Here is a 20,803-nt window from a genome sequence, read left to right as displayed (position 1 = left end):
GACCCATGTGTTTTTTGGGCCCATTCCAATCAACGAGGCTTGTCCGCAGGCAACAATATTTGCGTCAATTGAATCTTATACGGGAATAAATGCAAATCAATGCGGATAATTCGCTGTAAAGTGGTCCGAGCAATGCCCAACTGCTGAGAACGGCGATTTTGGGATGTCCTTGGCGACGTCTCAACACTGGCCCGTACAAGAGCAATTTGGCCTCTTTGGATTAATATAGAAAGAGCATCACCAGTCGAAAACCTTTCGTACAAACGTTTAATGGTGTTCTTAGAAGGCGCACTTTTCACATTATTTAATTTTTTATGCGCACGTTGAGTTTTCACAATTGACTTCTTTTGTTGAATGTAAATTTCAACAATTTGGGAGCGCTGGCGTGGCGTGTACTGTTCCATGGTAAAAATCTGCTTGGACTGACGCTTCCAACGCGGTAGGTCATTAAGCGATCTGACGTCTCTGTCATTGCGATTAGCCCCTAATGTCAGTTCTGTTTTGACATTTGTGTAGTAAACACATGCGAAATACCCGTTAATAAACAATGTTACGCTACACTGCTCCAGAACGCGGAATATTGCTGACTATTTATTTGACCAATAATCGGTCGGTGACTTTGGCACAACGTGAATTTCGTCGCAGATTTCCTCGCCGTCTAACGCCTACTGATGAAACACTGCGACGTTTAACCGCTCGCCTCGAAGAGACTGGCACAACACGAGATGCTGCCAGGCGTGGCAGACCCCGAAGTAGCCGTTCTGCAGAGAATATTGCTGCTGTAGCCGAGGATGTCATGGAAGCGCCGTCGTCGACATCGACCTGACGACGTGCCACGCAAATGGGTATCAGTCGACGGTCTTTACAGAGAATTTTGGTACAAGATTTGAAGATATTTCCGTACAAAGTCCAGACGGTGTATCAGCTGTCAGCTGACCGCCAATCGCGTCTAACATACGCTCAAGCCATCCTTAATCACCACCAAGAGGAAGATGATTTTTCATCAAAAATAATCTTAGCGGGTACGTAAATAAGCAAAATGTACGCTTCTGGGGCACTGAAAATCCGCGTGTAACCCACGAAGAGCCATTACACCCGCTCAGAGTCACTGTATGGTGTGCGTGCTGTTTTCGCTGGAGGAGTCATCGAACCTTTTTTCTTCGAAGACGTCGCGGGCCAAACGGTTACTGTGAATGGTGAGCGCTCCAGAGCAATGATCAACGAGTTCTTTTTGCCGCAACTTGATGATTTGGGATTGGGAAACATGTGGTTCCAACAGGACGGTGCAACGGCACACACTGCACGTGCCACAACCGATATGCTGAAGGATGCATTTCCCGGGCGCCTAATCTCCCGTTTTGGCGATTTGCACTGGCCAGCAAGATCGCCTGATTTGACCGCTTCAGACTTCTTTTTGTGGCGCTTTTTGAGGTCGCGGGTTTATGTCAACAAGCCTCAGACTCTTGCAGCTCTTAAAGACAATATCCGTCAAGAATGTGAGGACCTATCGCCGGAAGTTTTGGCCAAAGTGATGGGAAATGCTATAAAAAGGGCTCAAATGGCAATCAACTGTGGCGGCGGCCATTTACATGACATCATATTATCGACTTGATGTAAAAAAAATTAAAAGACAAAATAAAAATAAACCACAAGAAGAATCAAAGTTTTTCATTTTTTTTTTTTAAATTACAGCCAAAAAACATCACAAGGTTACTTTTGGGCCACCTTGTATATATATGTATTGTATATATATATATATATTTGACTATTAAAAAGGGAAATTTGTTAAAGTTTTCACACTTTCGCACATTGCATAGGAAACTATGTGATGCTTACATTTTGTGTATATATCTGTGGTCATAAGCAATAATCGCCTAAGTCGACTTAAGAAAGAAATGAGTTATGTATACTAGCTAATTCAACTAATAAAACTGTATATTTACGCGAAGTTCCTATCACTCTAACTATTTTTTTAGTGTAAATATTAATAAAAACATATTAGCCTAACTCGCAACGAAGCGCTATTGCATTTACTATATGAGTCTAAGTATACTTAAGAAGATGATCAATTACAATGCTGTTATATTTAAATGGCCTATAATAACTTAAGTTGTTTTTGCACCTAATTTTTTTTTAAGTTTGTCATACACAAGAGAGTTGACATAAGAGCCAACGTGAAGGTGAGTGTTTGTTACAAATTGAAAATACATATAAGCATGTGCTATCTCTTCAAAAGTTGTTAATGCATTATTGTTGTGAGTTTTTAAGAGCGCTATATCTTCATACGCGACAAATGCGAATGACATATGCTCTTATTCTTTTTTCAAAGTGCAGTTAGATTGGTATGCCTAAAGCGAGATTTTAAAATCATTTGAGTTAAGCAATTTCCTGTGATTAATGCAGAGGTTATAAGAGGTCAGAAATAAAAAGTTTCGGTTAAATTGAATATTTTCTGAACTAAAAAAATATAATAAAACAATTAATAAAAATATTTAAAATTAATGAAATGGAAAACGAAGTAAATGTAACAGGTAAGATTGAACAAACAAATAGCTTTGCTAAGTTGCTTAAATTTTTGCAATTAATAGGTTATGATGAAAGCAGTCACATGTCGTTTTTAGAGGGCAGTGGGGCTGATTTACCAACAAATGTTTCTAATACTCCACTATGCAGTGAGAATGAGGCAGATAAATCAAATTTACAGGAAAATCTCCGTTTTGACAGTGATGACTCAGTCCTAGATTCCGACTATGAGGACTCAACTTCTACTAATAATGGAAATAGTAGCAATTTAGATGATGATGAACTGCTCAACGAGGCCCCGACTACATCCCAAAGAGCTTATTCGAGGAAAGAATCATGCACAAGACGGAACTTGGGAAAGGCATACGTTAATGTAAAGGGTGTTGTTGTGTCGGAAAGAAAATTGAGACCTCTTATTATTGATTGTCGCATGAAGTGCAAATCAAAGGTTCCGCTTGCATTTCAGAAAAGCATTTTTAATAAATATTGTCGTTGGGTACGTACAATCAGAGAATTTTGTTCATTGGTTCCTTAATTGAAATCAACGACAAAAAAACTCAATATATGCAAAAACACTCTGAAAGGCCACGTGAGCGAAAATTTCAGGCTGCTTATTATCTTGAGTTTGAAGGCCAAAGAGTGCAGGTATGCCGAAAATGCTTCCTGCAGTGTTTTGATGAGAGTGCCAGTTTCGTCAAAACTGTTTTGAAGAAGAAATTACACTATCCTAACAGTGACCTTGTTGATAAGCGGTGGAGGAAAAAATAGACTTACGGATGATAAAGTTCAACTTGTAAGGGACCACATAAACAGCTTTCCGAAATACGAAAGTCACTATACCAGGAGAGATACAAGTTGCCAATACTTACATGCGGAATTATCCCTGGCCCAAATGTATACTTTGTTTTGCGATAAATACAAAGCCAACGTAGTTAGTGTTTCCTCATACAGTGGTATTTTTAAAAGTAAGTTGCATCTTTAAGGCCTTTCTACACGATATGGCTTGTACATATGACTTGTCATTCTTTCTACACTCACGTATTGTCGTATGACTTCCAATGCTTTAAGTAGTTCAATTTATTTGCTTTTTTCTTACAAAAAATAAATAACTGCAAAAAATGTTGCCAACAAATTAAGGAATAGGTTAATGTAGTTATGTGTCACGCGAAAATAGAATCGTTTCTATTTTGATCTGCAGTTTTTTAAATAGACATATACATATGACAAAACATATAGTGTAAGAAGCCTTTTACGCTTCTTATAATTATTTAATTAAAAAATGTTTTACAGCCATGAATATAAAATTTAAGAAGCCAATGCTTGATACCTGTTCTCCGTGCGAAAAATTTAGAGCTAAAATTGCTATTGCTAAACAGGAATCCGATGATATTCTACTACGTGATTTAGAAAAGGAACTCTTAGCCCAACAGAGTAAAGCAGTTTTTGCATATGAGTCAAAAAGAAATGACAAAACTTGCGCTTTCGATGATCCCAAAGTTAAAGTGTATACTTTTGATTTGCAGCAGTGCTTGCCTACCCCATACTTAAGAAACTCAATAAGTTTCTACAAAAGGCAGCTTTGGACCTATAACTGCCACTGGCACCCCACATTGCTTTATGTAGCATGAGGCACTTTCTGCATCATGCTTATTCAAACATATAAACAATCTTCCACACGTAAATCATGCAATCTTTTACAGTGATTCCTGTATGGGACAAAATAAGAATTCATTCGTGTGTGCAATGTTCACATTGGCTCTTGAAATTAACCCCACTTTAGAAATTATTGATCACAAATTTTTAGAACCTGGGCACACGCACATGGAATGCGATGTGGATCACGCTGTGATAGAAAGAAAAGAGAAAAGAACTGAGGCACAAATACATCATCCACGTGACTGGTGCAATTTTATAAGAAGTGTACGTTCCAGAAATCCGTTCAACGTAATTGAAATGAACTTGAAGATTTTTTTTGATTTCCAGCTTTTCTTAAAAACACAGCTAATGTGGAGAACCAATAATCTAGATGGGGAAAAATTCGTTTGGAAAGATATTAGATGGCTAAGATTTACAAAGAGTAATTTTTGCAAAAATTCTTTATAAAACCACTTTAGACGAACATGCTCCTTTTAAAACATTGAACTTCTTAAAACGTGATGTAAATTCAATACCAATAAGCGACATATCAATGCTAACTCAAGACATTAAGATCAGCTCAAAAAAGAAAAAGGATCTCCTTGATTTACTACCATTTGTAAATCCTTGCTTTCATCCTTTTTATAAAAGTTTGTTAACAGATAACTCAACTGATGTACATCCAGACTTAGTAGAATGTGAATCAGAAACCGAATAACTTCGACTGATATATTATACTTATACTTTTAAATAAATATTACATATAAATATTATAAAAATAAGTTTTCGGAAAATGTCATTTAGTTTAAAATAATGAATTTGTAAAACTCCTTTTTTTTTAAATAAACTCGTATTAGTGAAATGGACTAACTCTTTATCTTGGTAAATTTATATATGCAATAGTTCCTTAACTCAATATGTGTCACACAAACAGCAACCAATTCTTTTACAATAAAAGCCTTAGTCAACATAGTCATTCTTATATCATATGTTATGTTTGCAATAAACACTTTTATTTCTTTTTATTAAATATCTCCTAAACAAAGGCAAGTTTCATTATAATTGTTTAACTGAGCATTGTGCTTAAAATGATCAATAATTATGTATATACAGTTTTTTAAAGCTCCTTTCTACATTTCTCAGAAACGCTTCTGAATATAAAAAGCTATTTATCTCGGAAGCAAAGTTAACGACTTAGGCGATTATTGCTTATGATCACAGATATGTACTATAATTGGTTTAGCAGTTCTACATATGTAAAAAATAACGGAGCAGATTTTTATAGAACGTCTGAACCCAGAGATGGGCATTTATTCATGACAGAAGGATATACGGGCTTAAAAAGTACTACACTTTATTTATTTTTACTATTAAATTTTATTATATTAAATTATTATAATATTTGTCATCAAATTGTATTATAAGTCTCTTAATATGGTATACCTGAAATTTTAATTTGAACGCCACAAATAACTCAAAACGCAATTCGATGTGGTAGTTCAGGTAGAACAAAAGTCAGGTCAAAGTCATGTCAGGCGAATGCGAAGCTTAAGAAACTATGTTTCTAGTTTTTGGATAAAAGATCATCAATTATTCATACAATTTTAAGAGGCACATGATCGAGATGTAGAATATACAAATTTTAGACGAATACTCAATGCTCCCAAAAATGCCTCAAAATGCCCACTACCAATAATATATTTTATTTGGCGTCTAGAATCTTTTTTATTCTGGCCTGACTGACTAACAGTACTTCATTGATAAAATGAACAAGCAGTGCTGAATTTTTAATTATTTTCAAAACCTTGTGGAACTGTTCGGGAAATCAGGGAAACTATTGATATTTAAAGAGTAGATAAAATTTTTTTTGATATAAAAACACGCTTGCATATGTATATATGATAGATAGTATGGAAAGGAATTATTTGTTATATTTTTCTTAAAACATTTTTTTGTATATTAGTTGAAATTTTGTCATGCCGGGAGAGTAAAATTCCACACACTTCACATATGTACATTAATCACTACATGCTCGAATAATTTGTGCAACCAATAGTCTACAAATCAGTAGCCTATATTTAGGCGCAACAGGCACCTAGTTAATGGTTTGACTAATTGTCCATTTCAAGCACACACTTGAAAATACGCTAATTAGTGCGCTTGAGGTGCGTTTGCTACGGTGCTTACGGGTAGTTAAACTTAACGCAAAGGCTTCAAAGGCAAAATCAGCTAAGAAGCTCATTGGTATATTAGTATTTGTTGTATAACAAGCGTTCACGATTTCTAACACTTGTACTATTTTTGATATGGTTGCGTATTTTACGTCTAGCTCTTTGAAAATATTCTAGATTTTTATTTTTCATTTAATGGAGGCTGCCCAGCTGTTCAAAAATACCATAAGAATCTGATTAGCATGACAAACTTTTAGCAAAATCGTTTAAATTGGTAAATATTAGCAGCTCAAGAATACAAACGAAAAACCGAGCATCAGCAGTGCCTACATAAATGTGCAATGTAATGTGTTGCACTAAAAATTAGCTGTGACACAAAGGATATCGAACTTTGGGGAAATTCGCATAAAGCAAATTGTTTAGCGGTTTTACGAGTTATTAGAGATTTTTAATTTCACCTGAACTTTTTCATACAATAGCTTTAAATAACGCTGCATTCGTACTTTAAACGTTTTTCCTTCCCTTCCCTTCTCTCCTCTTCTCCGGCAGATGGCAAATGCGTCGCTTGCACTTTTGGCGCCAAATTTATTGAAGTCTCGGCTGGTATCAATCACAATTGCGACGACTTACTGGCTGGCACTTTGACACAAATTCGTCTCAAAAAGGATCAAAATTTATTACAAGTAAGTGCAGCTAAAATGCTTCCAATTAATGTTATTAATATCTGTATGTGTACAAAAATAAATATTAGAACTAGTGTGTGTGTGTTAGTGGGTTTATGAGGAGTATAATATGCAAAAACGCGGAACGGGTGTATATGTGATCACTGGAATCTGGTATTACCATGAAATTGGCAATAAATCTGTACATTTAACTGTCTGTCAGTTGTTAAAAAAAAAGAAAATGAGTTACAAAATTGCAAATAGCATCCTTAATACTCACACATGTACAAGCATAATGTACCACTTTCACCAACTCATACTATTTAATTTATATTCAAAAGAATTAATGCTTCTTATTCTTCTTGTTCTTCTACTTTATTCATGCTATCGATAACTAATCAAAAAAATCGTCACACCTTCCATGAATATCAAAATTACCTTCACTTATATTAATCCCAAAACCGTTATTATTTTCTTTCCACTTGTAATCATCTTTACTAACACTTTAATACATAAATTATTTTGGCATTTCTTAAAACCAATTAACATTTTGTATGTGTTTAAAATTACACTATGAATATCACTACCATTACCATTACCAACACCATTACTCTTGCTATTATTTTTGCCATTGCCATTACCAATATTATTACCATTACAATTAACATTATTATACTACTCCATTGCACTTATTACAATTATCACCACTACCACAAACATTACTATGGACTTTACTTTTATTATTAACCTATCACAATTTCCATTACCATTACTTTATTATAATTATTACTTTTACTGCTATCATTACCATAATTATCACGATATTTTTCACCTCTCCTTACCATTATTATTACTACTATCACCACTATTTTAATTACGATTTCCATTAACATTACCTTTGTCGTTAACATTACCTACCATTACCAACATCAATTCGTATGTTAATTTCAACTACCATTGTATTCAAAAACTATCACTGCCATTAAACTTCTCCATTACCTTCATTATTATCATTTCCATTACAATTACAATTATATTTACCATTACCATCCATTATTAACATTAACATTACCCTAACCATTACCCACATTATTCGTTCACCTTTACACTAATCATTACATATTCACAATTACTATTACCGTTCCCATCACTATCATCACTCCAACTATTTAACCATCACTTTTATCATTTACAAAACTTGCCACTAATTACTTTTGCGAACATTCCGATAATTCTCCTTACCACCCATATTTCACTTTTTCTGTTATTATCACAACCAATGCCACTGATGTTACAATTATGCACCAATACACCTATCCCAATCAAATTGTTATTGGATTAACTGTAACCCCTACCTCTTCGAACATTTTTCTTTCGTGACCTAAAATTACTTGCCTTATTTCTTTATCGATAACCCAACCACTTTTCGTAACAGAATTCAGATGGTACTTTACGTACTGGTTCTAAGAAATCCAAAGAAAAGCACAAAGACAAAGATAATAAAAATAAAGAAAGAGAAAATGTTATTGGCAAGGCTTTAGAGCACAATGGCGCTGATTGTGTAAATGAGAAAAACTCAGAAAATTTGGTGAGTAAACGACAACCGCACAACTGAACTTTCAACCGTTGGATCCCCTTTTCTTAAGTATTTACTTGTACCCCTGATGTAGTTAGACATTGCACTTTTTTGTAAAAAAAAATGTACTCCGAAAATTTTTTTCTAACGCCCACTAGGGTCTTTATGGAATCATACATGTTTTTTAATTGTTATAACAAGTTTACGTATAAAAAAAGAACAATTTTATATTTAAAACTAAAATTATTTATGAATATATATGAAAGAATATATATAACCATTTTTTGCATGATTGTATAAGTATTATATATTTAAAGAATATGTTTTTTTGTATTTGAAGATTTCTTAAATGTATTATTAAATAAAAAATAAATAAAAATGTTTCTGCAAATACTCGTACCTATGTATTTTTATCAAAGCAGCACCAAAGAAGTTCAAACACAAAAGTTAAACAGTTGTTAAATCAATTTGAAACGCATTCCATTTACTACCGAGCGATCGACCGAATCAATGCAAATAACCCCATTTAAATATCTCATCCACAAACATCAGCGATTTGGGGTATTTAAAAAACGGGAGGAGGCTTGGGAAGTTATTAATGATTTTAACATGAGAATAATGTGAAAAAATAGGCAAACAATTTTTTCACAATTTTTTTAGCGAAGATGGTATAACACATTTCTTTACTTTACTCACACATTTTGGGAACAAATTTGAAATGGTTTAATTAGAATTTCAAAAAGAAAATTGGTCACGCTGTTGTATAAAACAAAGCAAGCAAAGTGTTTGAAGGCGCTCAAAATGTTCATTGATTTTTGAAAATTTGTTCCCCTGCGTGTAAAAAAATATTGTGCGTTCTTTCGTCCGTTGTGATACCATACAGGGGTAAGCAGAAGGAAAAGAACCAAACAGGTGGAAAAAGGAAGAAGAGTGATGACCAACAGTGCCTAATTACGTTCGTATTAACCGCTTCAAGCTACTGACGAAATTTCACCAGGTGTGTGATATTTATACCCGCAATATTCGCAGGTTTAACAAAAAAGTGAAAATCCATATGTCTAACATTTGCCCGACAAGAGCAGCGTAGCTGAGAAGAAGGTGCTGAGATGATTCCACTGCAGAAAGTACTTGAAGCAATTCCAAGTCTCGCCGCATGGGCACCTAACGGACAATGTCCGATAAGGATACCAACCAAAGAAGAATCTCGCTAGATCTCGTGACTTTGCACTTTTGCACTAGTCCAGCACCCGCTGAGTTGATGCCAAGCCCATCTTTCTAGAAGTGGACTACAGGTTCTGAAGCGAACCCCAATCGCATCGTTTTGCGATGAAACCGATCAAAATGTTATCAAAAATGAATGCGAATTTGGAAGCACTCTAAACTTGTGCAAATATTATACTAGAAATCAATAGGCTACAAAACTACTTACGTGGCCAATTTTTTTTTTCTTTAATTCTGACTAAAGGTTTACAATTTAGAGGTAAATCGTTTGGCTTTTTTAATTTATACAAAATGCAAAACTTTAAGTTACATCGGGTTTGTTGTGGTATAACCTATATTTTTAAATTAAATTAATAGTTGCGAATTAAGTAAATAATCAAAACTAGGCTTAGTGTTAGTGGGCCATTATTGTAACCAACTCTGTGCATATGTACATATAAATACGTATATACTTATAAATATCATACTGTTAAATACATACACACCATATATTCTCCATGTGCCACAAACCGTTTACTATATGTATTTTTAAATATGTATGTATGTATATATTTTTCAAAAACATGTAAATACTCTTAAATATCTCACATAATATATATATAGTATATTATAATCAAGACCTGAAGCTTTACTCAAGCTGTTCTTTTTCAACAAACACTTTCAGGGCAATCGAGATGGTGCCTCCTCGCCGGCGCACTGGTATAAAAGTCGCAGCGTTGTGTTGGCCAGCATGAAAGCGCGCCAAATGCTAACCTGGATATTGGGCAAAGAGGATTCGAAATTCAAGCATTGCGAGAATTTACAAGTACTCTAAAGAGTAGCGCACATTATGGGACAAGATTTAAATCGACGTACAACTGAGGAATAATAGGAGGAATATAATTGGACTGTCAGAAAAATATGATTAAATCGCGAAATGAAAGTAAGCGGAACGAGAGTGTGTATGTACTTGTATATACTAAATAAATTTGTGTATGTGTAGATAAAATATTTCATAATAACAGATCGTATATAATGCCATTTATTTACTTTATTATGTACTTATTATATTTAGCTATATTTATGTAGCTAGCTGTAAACAATTTATATATGTACATTTGTATATTCTATGGTAAACGTAGACGTAGTCGTATTTACTCCAACTTGCTTGAGAGTTTAGGTTAGGTGTGACATGAATCAATATTCTTATACCAATACATGTAGATTTCTATGTACTGGTATTTACATAATACATGCGTAATTGGATGACTTCCTTGAATCTCAAAATATTGTAACATGGCATAAGCGCATTAGCATTACATATCTTAGTAGCAGAGAGAAAACAGAGGGAAATTGTTGCTAAACTGTTACTTACAGAAATGCCTGCGATCAAGCGCCTTCACAGTCAAATCAAAACCTACAGAATCAAACAACCAATTGCCCTTTTAAGAAAACCGGTTTCGTTGTAAATTTAATTGTACTGTAACAAAAGTTGCCACTGATTTACATGTATATGCAGATATAGTATACTTATATATACCAACCGTACACGCATATATGAAATATGAAAAACATAATAACATATACGTATATATGTATAAAATGTGTTATTATAATATATGTAAGTAAGAAAAATATACATACAATGTAATAGATGGAAAAATATAATATAATAAAAATTTTTAACATTAAAAAGAAGAAAGGCGCATACACTCAGAAAAATTAAAACAAATTGAATTTCGTATAATTCATGGTATAGAATAGTCAGTTGTACTACACCAAATACGAATGGTAAATTTTATTTCAGAAAGAAACAAATTTACTTTATATTAGCTCCATTTATATCAGAAAAGGTCACTTAATAAAAATAAAGGTCACAAATAAAATACGCGTGTAAGCTTTTCGATAGGAGCTTTCCTCTATGTTCCGCATAATTGGAGAACAGCAAGAAATGCAAAAGTCCTATATTAAAATATACTCGAGTATGAAGCACCCCTCTAGCAGAATGGTTGCAACCAAGGCACATCCACACGGTAACACGGTCTCGTATGATGACGATTGTTCGATACTGGCGTCCGGCAATGGCATTGATGACTTATGTTTCAAAGTGAACGTTTATTTTGCCAGCCTTTCTGTCATTAAAGGTGAAAACCGAGGACACACCAATACCGACCATTAACAACTCCGAAATTTTGCATGTCGCCTTTGACAGTTTGCTCTCCTTCTCGGTGCATATGACCGCAATTGCCTCTAAGGTCCAAAACCGCAACAAGGCCTTCAAATCGCCAGCCGACAGCATTTGGAGCAAAGACGAAGAAATGTTTTATGCGACATTTAAAGCAATGACCGGTCGGTACTAACCGGTCGGTACTACCTTCTTGAGATCGTCTATTTTTCAGGACTTATTTGCATGGATTGGCAAGCGTCTTCGTCAAATTAAATGTCATATCAGTCGCCATACTATTATTACCTTGTTAATGTGGTACCTTGGTGGCAACCCTACAAAAAACAACAATAAGCAGCTGGCGCGGGGTCAAATTTGTATTCCTCTAATTCGTTGCATGGTTTGCATGGATACGTATAGTTGTAGCAATTTTGCCATTTGGTGTCGTGATATGGACTGGAAATCTTTGCAAAACATAACCTTGTGATTTTTTTGTTGTTGAAAAACCACATTACAAATGGATATGTACCACAGAATAATCTACTACAGAACTCGTTAGATATGACAATTCCAGAAAATGTTAAATATAACCGTCAGAGACCGTAAAATCTCCTTCAGAAATACTACTGCGAGAATTCAAAAAGTTGCACATTTTGCTGTATCGCTTTACGGCACTCAGTAATTATATAAATTTGAAGAGAAGATGTATTCGAATTTTGAATAACTTATTTGCTAAATAAAAAAAAATTATAATAGTTTTGAGTGATGGCATTCCTTACGCGCTACATTGCTAGTCTAGTTCACAAGTGTCAAATACGATTGAAGATTGGCGTCGAGCCATTTACAGAAACTGTTAAACTTCCGATAGGGTAATTAGTTTTGCGCCACCTTATATATCCTATTTTTAATCAATTTTCGATTAAATTACGTTTAAATCCAATGTTGAAAAATTTTCTGAGTGTAGTGCCATAAATAAACAAAAATTAATAGCAGGAAATGAAAAATGGCCACTGTAAAATGTATACTAATTTATTGATACATAGGAGTATAGAAAATAAAGAATCATACCAGTAAACTGATAATAAAATAAAAATAAATTAAAGAAAAAGAAAGTAAGTCTATGTAAATATTAGATAACGAAATTCAATGATTTATATATGATTTTTTTTGTAATTAAAAACAAATTCCCTGGTATATTGTTTTAATTTACAAAAAGGAAAAAACAGAAAAAAGGGTTGCCCTACTCCTGAATTTTTAAAATATGTGAGTAATTAAGACTGCGTTTATTCTTCAGCGAATTAGCGCTTTACAATGTTGTTGCGTTTCTTTTTTTAAGAGTAGAACTCAAATGAGTAAACATAAACATTAAAATGGTAAAACAAAATTCCTCTCAAGCGAGCAACACACAGGAGGTCACAGCAAATCAAGAATAAATTTCCTCCATGAACATTTTTCTCACAGAAACCATACGAAAGCAGAATAGAATTCAAATAGCCTCCAATTGTTGAGAAAACATTAAAACGAATACAGCAAATTTGGAGAACAAAGCTTGACATAAAAACCTATGAAGGATTTAAACGTCACATTAATGTAATTATTACTGTACGCGAAATAAAGAATGAATAAGTTGAGAAGAACGATCGTTTTCCTTCCTGTAATTCACACGAAAGCGTTAATTATTTACAAACTGAACTAAATAGAGCTGATCTTTCCTAATATCCCTAATGCATAGTATAAACTCAGGCATAGAACACGATTTTCTATTCTAGGGGGTAACTTAAGGAGTTATATACAGTTAGAAGTTAAAAAAAAATGCGATTTTTCCAGAATTTTTTCTGAGAAAACTTTTTAATTTATTGATCTTAAATTTTGTGCACATGTTACATATGTTATCTTTTAACTGGTTTTTAAGACTTAGTATTAGTAAAAATATTTATTTGGAAAGGAGCCTCAGCTGATCTCCGGGAGCTTTTCTCAAAAAAGACGTTTTGTGGTGACCACTATATCTCCGAACTGGATCCTCTGAAATTAAAAAACCAAACACATTTTGTTAAATTAATGTTAAACCTAGTAATTGCTCAAAGAAATGAGCAAAATAAATTTTTTTGACAAAATGGCGCTTTCTAAAAAAAACCGATTTTTGAACAAAAATTCCGGCCTTAAATTGTTTATAAAGAAAGAATATTTATGGAATTAATTATTAAAAAATGTATTTAAGAAGCTCGTGTTAAAATTTGAGACTAATCGGTTTAGCCGTTTTCGAGTAATGTTGGTCACCGACTTTGAAAACATCATTTGGAGAAAAACGCGTTTAAGGTTTGCCTTGTACTTTCAAGCACTCTGAAACGCCTTTTAAAATGTGCGTGTAACTTCGAAAATATTCACCGGAACGATATTAAATTTTCTATGTGTATTCTTAAATATATGTACATTAAGAAAAAATCGATTTTTTGAAAATTTTAACTGTATATAACCCCTTAATGCACTTTTAATCAACTTTAATCAATGGTACGCTTTTCCCAAAACCAAAAGTGTCGATGGTCCATTGCTGCAAGTAATTGCTATGAGGCAAAATTGGCGAAGTACTACCTTCACGTAATGCGAGTTCGCTGTGCAATAAACGCAGCCTCAAACCAACGCTTTTTTTTTATCAATCAAACAAGAACCAAATGCCGTAATTCACTTTTTCCTTTTAAAAGAAATATGAAGATTTCTCAAAGTTCTTGCATAAATACAACGTTAAAACGAATTATTATCGGTTGCTTTTTATGTATTGTAGATTAGTTAGTTTTTTCATGTTTAACTATTGAAGTAATTATATTAAGAAAAATAATTGTATATAATAGAATGAAATCAAGCGTTCAGTAAAGCTTTACAAAAGGGAAGAAGTTTGAAAAATAATTATTTGTACATACTATATATATATTCAGTTATACTTTTTTTCAAATAATATTTAAATTAAAAATGTAATCTTTTCTTTCTAATTTTGTATAATGCAACTTTATCAAAGCATTCTTCCCTTACTTAGTTATTAAGCAAAAATTTCATAAAACAAAAACCAAGTGTGTTTACTATATATTAAACAAAATAAAAAAAAAACTATTATAAATTTCTGCCAAAGTGCCCATTTCTTGAATGAAAAACCCCTATAAATCAAAGGATCAAAAAATTTGTATATGCATATGAAATTTCTAAAAGTAAACTCTTAACAAATGACTAGGTTAGAAGTTACTATAAATTAAGATTTCATTTGAATCGTTATTGTTGTTTCCAATTTTAATAAAAACAAAAATGTGTATAGGACACTCTAAACAATTTTAAGTGGTTTAATAGTACTTCATGTATTTTTTGTTTTCCTTTCTTACGTTATAGAGGTTTAAGATTATTATTATTAGTTATTGGTTAATTTTTATATTAGTCTGACTTTTTTCTTCATATATCGTCTGTATGATTCAGGAAAAGACTGCTCGACTTTTTCCATTAATAGAAAGTCGAGAGTCTTTCAGTTGAATTTTCGAGTTGCACTTTTTTGTGTACATTTTATAGTTCTACAGAATTAAGAATTGTTTTATTTTCACTTTTAATTATTTTCGTGTTTTTTCAAATATAATAAATACTTAATGATATGCAGGTATAGTTTTTTTTTTTTTTGTTTTTTAGTACTTTTTATTTGAGCTGTAAAAGTTTGTGATTATTTTTAATTTTTGGTGTATATATTATACTCGTAAATTTATATGAAAAAAGTAATAACAAAAACATAGCAATGATAATACAAATAATAAAAATAATTATGTAATATTAATAATTTTAATAATAATCTTTAGAACAATAGAAATAATAATAATAATGAGAAATGATAATAATAAAAACAAAAAATAATAATAATAATAAAAATAATAGTAATAAACAATTATAATAAAATAATTATAACATTTCTTGAATTATTTTTAGTATTCAATAAACTTTTATTACATTAAGCTTAGGAAACAAATTTATTATTTATAGAAATATCAAAAATGCTTACACATATCTAAATACAAACAAAGGGTATACTACCTGCCAATGCTTACGACTCTAATTGATTTTACGCGGTTCAACTGAATTCGCTTCTTATTGCTTAAGAAAAATATTTCTCCATCGAATTCTTCCACTCAAAGTCTTCAATTTGAGATATCAAAGTGATTGCAATTTTTTTATATTGAACGTCAAATTTTTTATGCTATTTTTGTTCATTTACATCGCAAATTTTAAATACAACCAGAGGTTTTTTTATTAAATGATTCAAAAATTAGGTATTTCCGCTATATTTTTTATTTTAAACTATTGTACAGACAATGCAATTAATAATGGAATTTAATGACATATAGTCATTTCGGTCTTAAAAATACTCAGTCAAGTTCTCTACGCAGCCACAACTTGTGTAGCATATACTGCCGTTTTTTTACAAAGAAAGTTTGCACTTGTGCTAGGTTCCTTAAAAAAATTTAAATAATCCAATCAACCTGGGACCCAAAAATATATCCAACCATAAGTCATTGCCTATCGACATTTCGCTATTTTCAATATTTTCCAACAGAATAAAAATTATATAATAATTTCTCTCCGGTCCATGTAGACTCTAAGCCACATATAATGTATAGAAAGTACCACCTAGCGGGTTTTATTAATTTCTTTTATGTAAATATTTTATTTACATTTCATTTAATGTAATAAAATTTAAATTTATGTAAATAATCTACATTTTGAATATCAGCCAAATCGGATCATAATTGTGTGTTTTCCATATATGTATTTCATCCCCGCGGCATCTAGCGGATTAATTTATTTTTTTGTTAAAATGGCTATGAACATTCATTGGCTTAAAATCAAATGCACAATTTTTATTGAACAAATTTAATAAAAAAAAGTTAAAAGAGAGAATATATCGCACAAACTGTTTTTCTTGAATTCTTTTAAATTTCTTGAATTTTGTATACCTACCTAATCATTTAATAAACACACGGTGTTGCCTAGACCTTGTGGAGCACCATATACTTACATCTATTTCATATCAATTGAGCTTTAATACACCGAGTCTAATATTCGCAAATTTTAAACAACAGTGAGTCTATGTCATCTCTGCTTAAGGTTTTCTCTCCTACTCATTGTTTAGAGATCAAGTTTCTTATATTCATTGTTTATCTGGATTCATTGTTTATTTTGGATAGAGATCCACTTTTCAACCTACACGGTGTGTTCAAAAAATAAGATAAATTTCCGTTTTTCCCAAAAAATATTTATTTATTCATCAATTTCTGTTTCATCTCCTTCTAAGTATCCCCCCTCAGATATAATACACTTGTGGAAGCTTTTTTTCTAATCCTCGAAGCAGTTCTACACTTTTTGGTATGTCCTTGAGCTCTCTCTCGCAAAACGCTGTCCTTTCATGGATCTCTTCAATCTTGGGAACAAGAAAGCGTCACAGGAGGCCAAATCTGGTGAATACGGTGGCCGAGGCATGCTAACGGTACTGTTTTTGGTCAAATACTCTCTCACAAACAAAGATAAGTGAGCAGGTGCATTAATTATCATGATGCAAAAGCCATGGATTTTTTATCACAATTCCGGGCGTTTTTTTCGTATTGGTTCACGCAATGGTAAGAACTCCTGATGCACTCGAAGAAAACAGTGAGCAAAACCTTGGCATTTGAACGAACTTGAGGTGCTTTTTTTGGTCTTAGCCTGCTGGACTCTTACATTGGCACGATTGAGCCTTGGTTTCGATGTCATAACCATATACCCATGATTCGTCACCAGTCATGACCCTTATAAGCAAATCTGGATCATCGATGACGTCATTCAACAATTCCTGAGCGATGCTCATGCGACGCTTCATGCCCAAAATTTCTGAAAAGATTGCATGGCATGAGACAACCGATATGCCGACATCCTCAGCAACTTCTCTAATTGTGATTCGACGATGCTCCATAACAATTTTCTTCACTTTCTCAACATTTTCATCGATTGTTAATGTGCTGGGGCATCCAGAACGAGCGTCGTAATTCACATATTCTCGACCTTCTGTGAAAAGCTTGTACCACTTGTAAACATTTTTCTGACTCATAGTACTCTCACCTTATGCCGCTGTCAACATTTCAAGTGTTTTTAACGAATTAATTCCATTTTTACACAAAAAATTTGATACAACTTCTTTGATCCCTTTTTTCCGATAGCAGTAAACCGCCGAACGCGCAAAGCACTTGTCTTATTTATGCCTCTCACAAACAAACTAAACTTGCTATATTGCTTAAACCGTGAACATGTCTTTGAGACGAGTGTACTAACATAAAAAAAAAAATAACAATCGAAAGTCGAATGTACGCAGCCCGCGAAATTTGAACACACCTTGTATTTATTAACCGCGTAGTTTTTCCCCCAGTAAAACGTCAATGGGTGCGAGCTCTAGCTTTATCATATGAAAAAGAGGGAACAATTTAAAATGAAACCACTTGTTGAGGCACACTATATAAGCATTAATTTGAATATTTCTTACGTTGCATAAAAAGCTTTCAAATTAACAGTTGATCGCCACGTGCTACCACTTATTTGTATAAGTTCTTTTCTCAAATATCCGCAGTTTTCTCTGATTAATAATCCACCAATACTTTGGTACATTACAAAAAGAATGGAAAAAAGCCTATTGATATACAAATAATATATACTACACACTTGTATAAAAAATATATTTTTGTCTTCCGTACAAGTATTTAAAAATTACATAAATTCGATTTTTACACACTATGTATGTAGATAAAAAAGTGTCTGTCTAAAAAACATTGACGCTGTAGCAATTTAAGAAAGATCAAATGAAACTATTTAAATGGAAATCAATGACTTTATAGCATTAAGAAATTATTCAGAATTTTTGAAATGAATTTAATGGTGGAATGTGAAACTTAGAATTTCAGATAGTTATAAGGAAATGAGATCTAATGTTTTGTATATGGCTTTAAGTGGACCTACTAGCCCTAGAATACTTATGAATACAAAGTTATATGCATACATACATATAAGTACGAGGGCTGCCTTTTACATTTTGCGTCTAATAATGAAAACACAGTAAAATAATAATGAAAATGGCTTTATTGTTTTCCAAAATATTACAAATCTCCGTTCGCTTGAACCAATTTTCAAAGCACTGTTGTCATTCAGAAGTAGGGGCTTTAACTGTTTATTCATTCATTAAAAAACGTTGACCTGGCATTTAATTTTTGATATTCGGGAACAAAGCGAAATCATTGGGGGCCAAATCGGGGCTATAAGGCGAATGACCCATTAATTCGATCTTTGGAATCTCTTGTGTGAGCCGCTACGTGAGAGCTGGTATGATCTTGGAGAAGGATGCTGCGTCATCGGTGGTTGGTTTTCCTAATTCCCCGAAAACTTCTGGCAAATAGTTGTGTTCACTCAGAATTGACTGTTTTGAATTATTCTAGTAGAACAGTTGACATGACCAGATGTTCTAAAGAAACAGGCAACTGTTTGCTTTTCTTCCGCGTACTACTTTTTTGGATTGAGTTCGTCTTGGAACGCCCATACTGTTTTTTTACGGCTCATGTGCATAGATTCAAGTCTCGTCACCTGTTAAGATGTAATCAATATGCTTTGAATTTCTTCACATTTCTTTGCATCAATCGGCATGAGTCCTTTCTGGGCAATTATCAAATTATGTGGTATCCAACGAGATCAAATCTTCTTGACGGCCATTTGTTCATGAAATATTGAATATAAACTGGTAACACTAATGACCAAGGTTGCTTTTATCTCGTGATATTACACAGCATCGATTGTTTCTAGTAGAACAATCGTTTTTGGACGACCTTCCCGAAATTAGTCTCGCAAGAATTGACGGCCACATTTAAACTCGTTGTACCAGCGTTTAACAGTGGCTAAGTGTGGTGCCGCAATGCTTCAACCCCAAAAGTCAAAATACATTAATTTATACACTATTTTCTCAATAATATACGTCGAAAATCGTAATAAATCATAGCACGAAAATCTTCACGAGTTAATTCCATCTTTTGGGCGAGACGAACTTTTAAACTAACTGAAAAAAGAACAAATAAAGCTCATAAGTGAAAACGTTATATGCAAATTTATGCTAAAAAGTTCCAAACTTTTCAATCAAAATATCGAATTAGAGCTTATCACACGTAGTGTTGCAAAGGCGACCCTGTTAAAAGGCATCCCTCGTACAAGTACATAATAATTTTCACATAAATACTTTCAAATACATAAAGCATATGTAAGATCAATACTGGATCAACTAGAATTAACAGCAATAAACAACAAATAATAGTTATGTCTGAATTTATGTATGTACATATATCGGTACTAAAAACACCAACAATAGCAGCCATTAATTAATAATATATATTAGTAAAATCTAATATTTATATCTTATATGAGTTTTCTTGTGTAATCAAATAAAAAAATTATGACTTTGACAAATCTAAAAATCTGATTAAATATTAAAAACAATAAAATGAAATTAAGTGTTTCAATTAAAATTGTGAATTAAGCATTTTTATTTTAATATATTATATTATTTATATTTTTCAGATTTTACGTAAGTATTGAATTGTGTTGGTTTGGATTTGAAGCAAACTTGAAAGCAAAATTGAAAGAGATTTTCAGATGGCTCAAGCATAGTCATCTGCTGTATAAATAAAATAGACAAAAACGGGGATTTCAGTACATGGGCCACTGTATTGGCGGGTAAAATAAACATATTTTCGGATTTTTTGCAGCGAAGAACGAAATTAATCAAAATTCTGAAAAAGGTCTTTTGTTTTACATGTCACAACATGTATACATTTTTTGAAAAAAAAGT

At 32.8% G+C, this 20,803-nt stretch overlaps 1 protein-coding gene across 4 annotated transcripts in view; it reads left to right on the top strand.

The window, feature by feature from the left end:
* LOC129246448 (GTP-binding protein RAD) overlaps positions 1-20,581 on the top strand; it is a 150,983-nt gene extending 130,402 nt beyond the window's left edge. Inside the window, exons 7-9 of one of the 4 annotated variants that reach the window (XR_008582466.1) lie at positions 6,879-7,012; positions 10,453-10,710; positions 20,533-20,581. Coding sequence is in view for 3 of the 4 variants with exons in the window: in XM_054885294.1 (XP_054741269.1) it covers positions 6,879-7,012; positions 8,460-8,579; positions 10,453-10,602 (404 nt within the window). In the remaining variant the exon portion in view is untranslated. Of the gene's footprint in view, positions 1-6,878; positions 7,013-8,426; positions 8,699-10,452; positions 11,310-20,532 lie in introns of those variants that run through there. The other 3 variants (XM_054885294.1, XM_054885293.1, XM_054885295.1) reach the window with 3 other exon arrangements.
* The last annotated feature ends 222 nt before the right edge of the window (positions 20,582-20,803 follow it).

The sequence above is a fragment of the Anastrepha obliqua genome, chromosome 4, assembly GCF_027943255.1.
Source record: "Anastrepha obliqua isolate idAnaObli1 chromosome 4, idAnaObli1_1.0, whole genome shotgun sequence".
Classification (NCBI taxonomy): domain Eukaryota; kingdom Metazoa; phylum Arthropoda; class Insecta; order Diptera; family Tephritidae; genus Anastrepha; species Anastrepha obliqua.
Note: the sequence above shows the minus strand (reverse complement) of the source record. Positions and strands in the feature narration are given on the sequence as shown.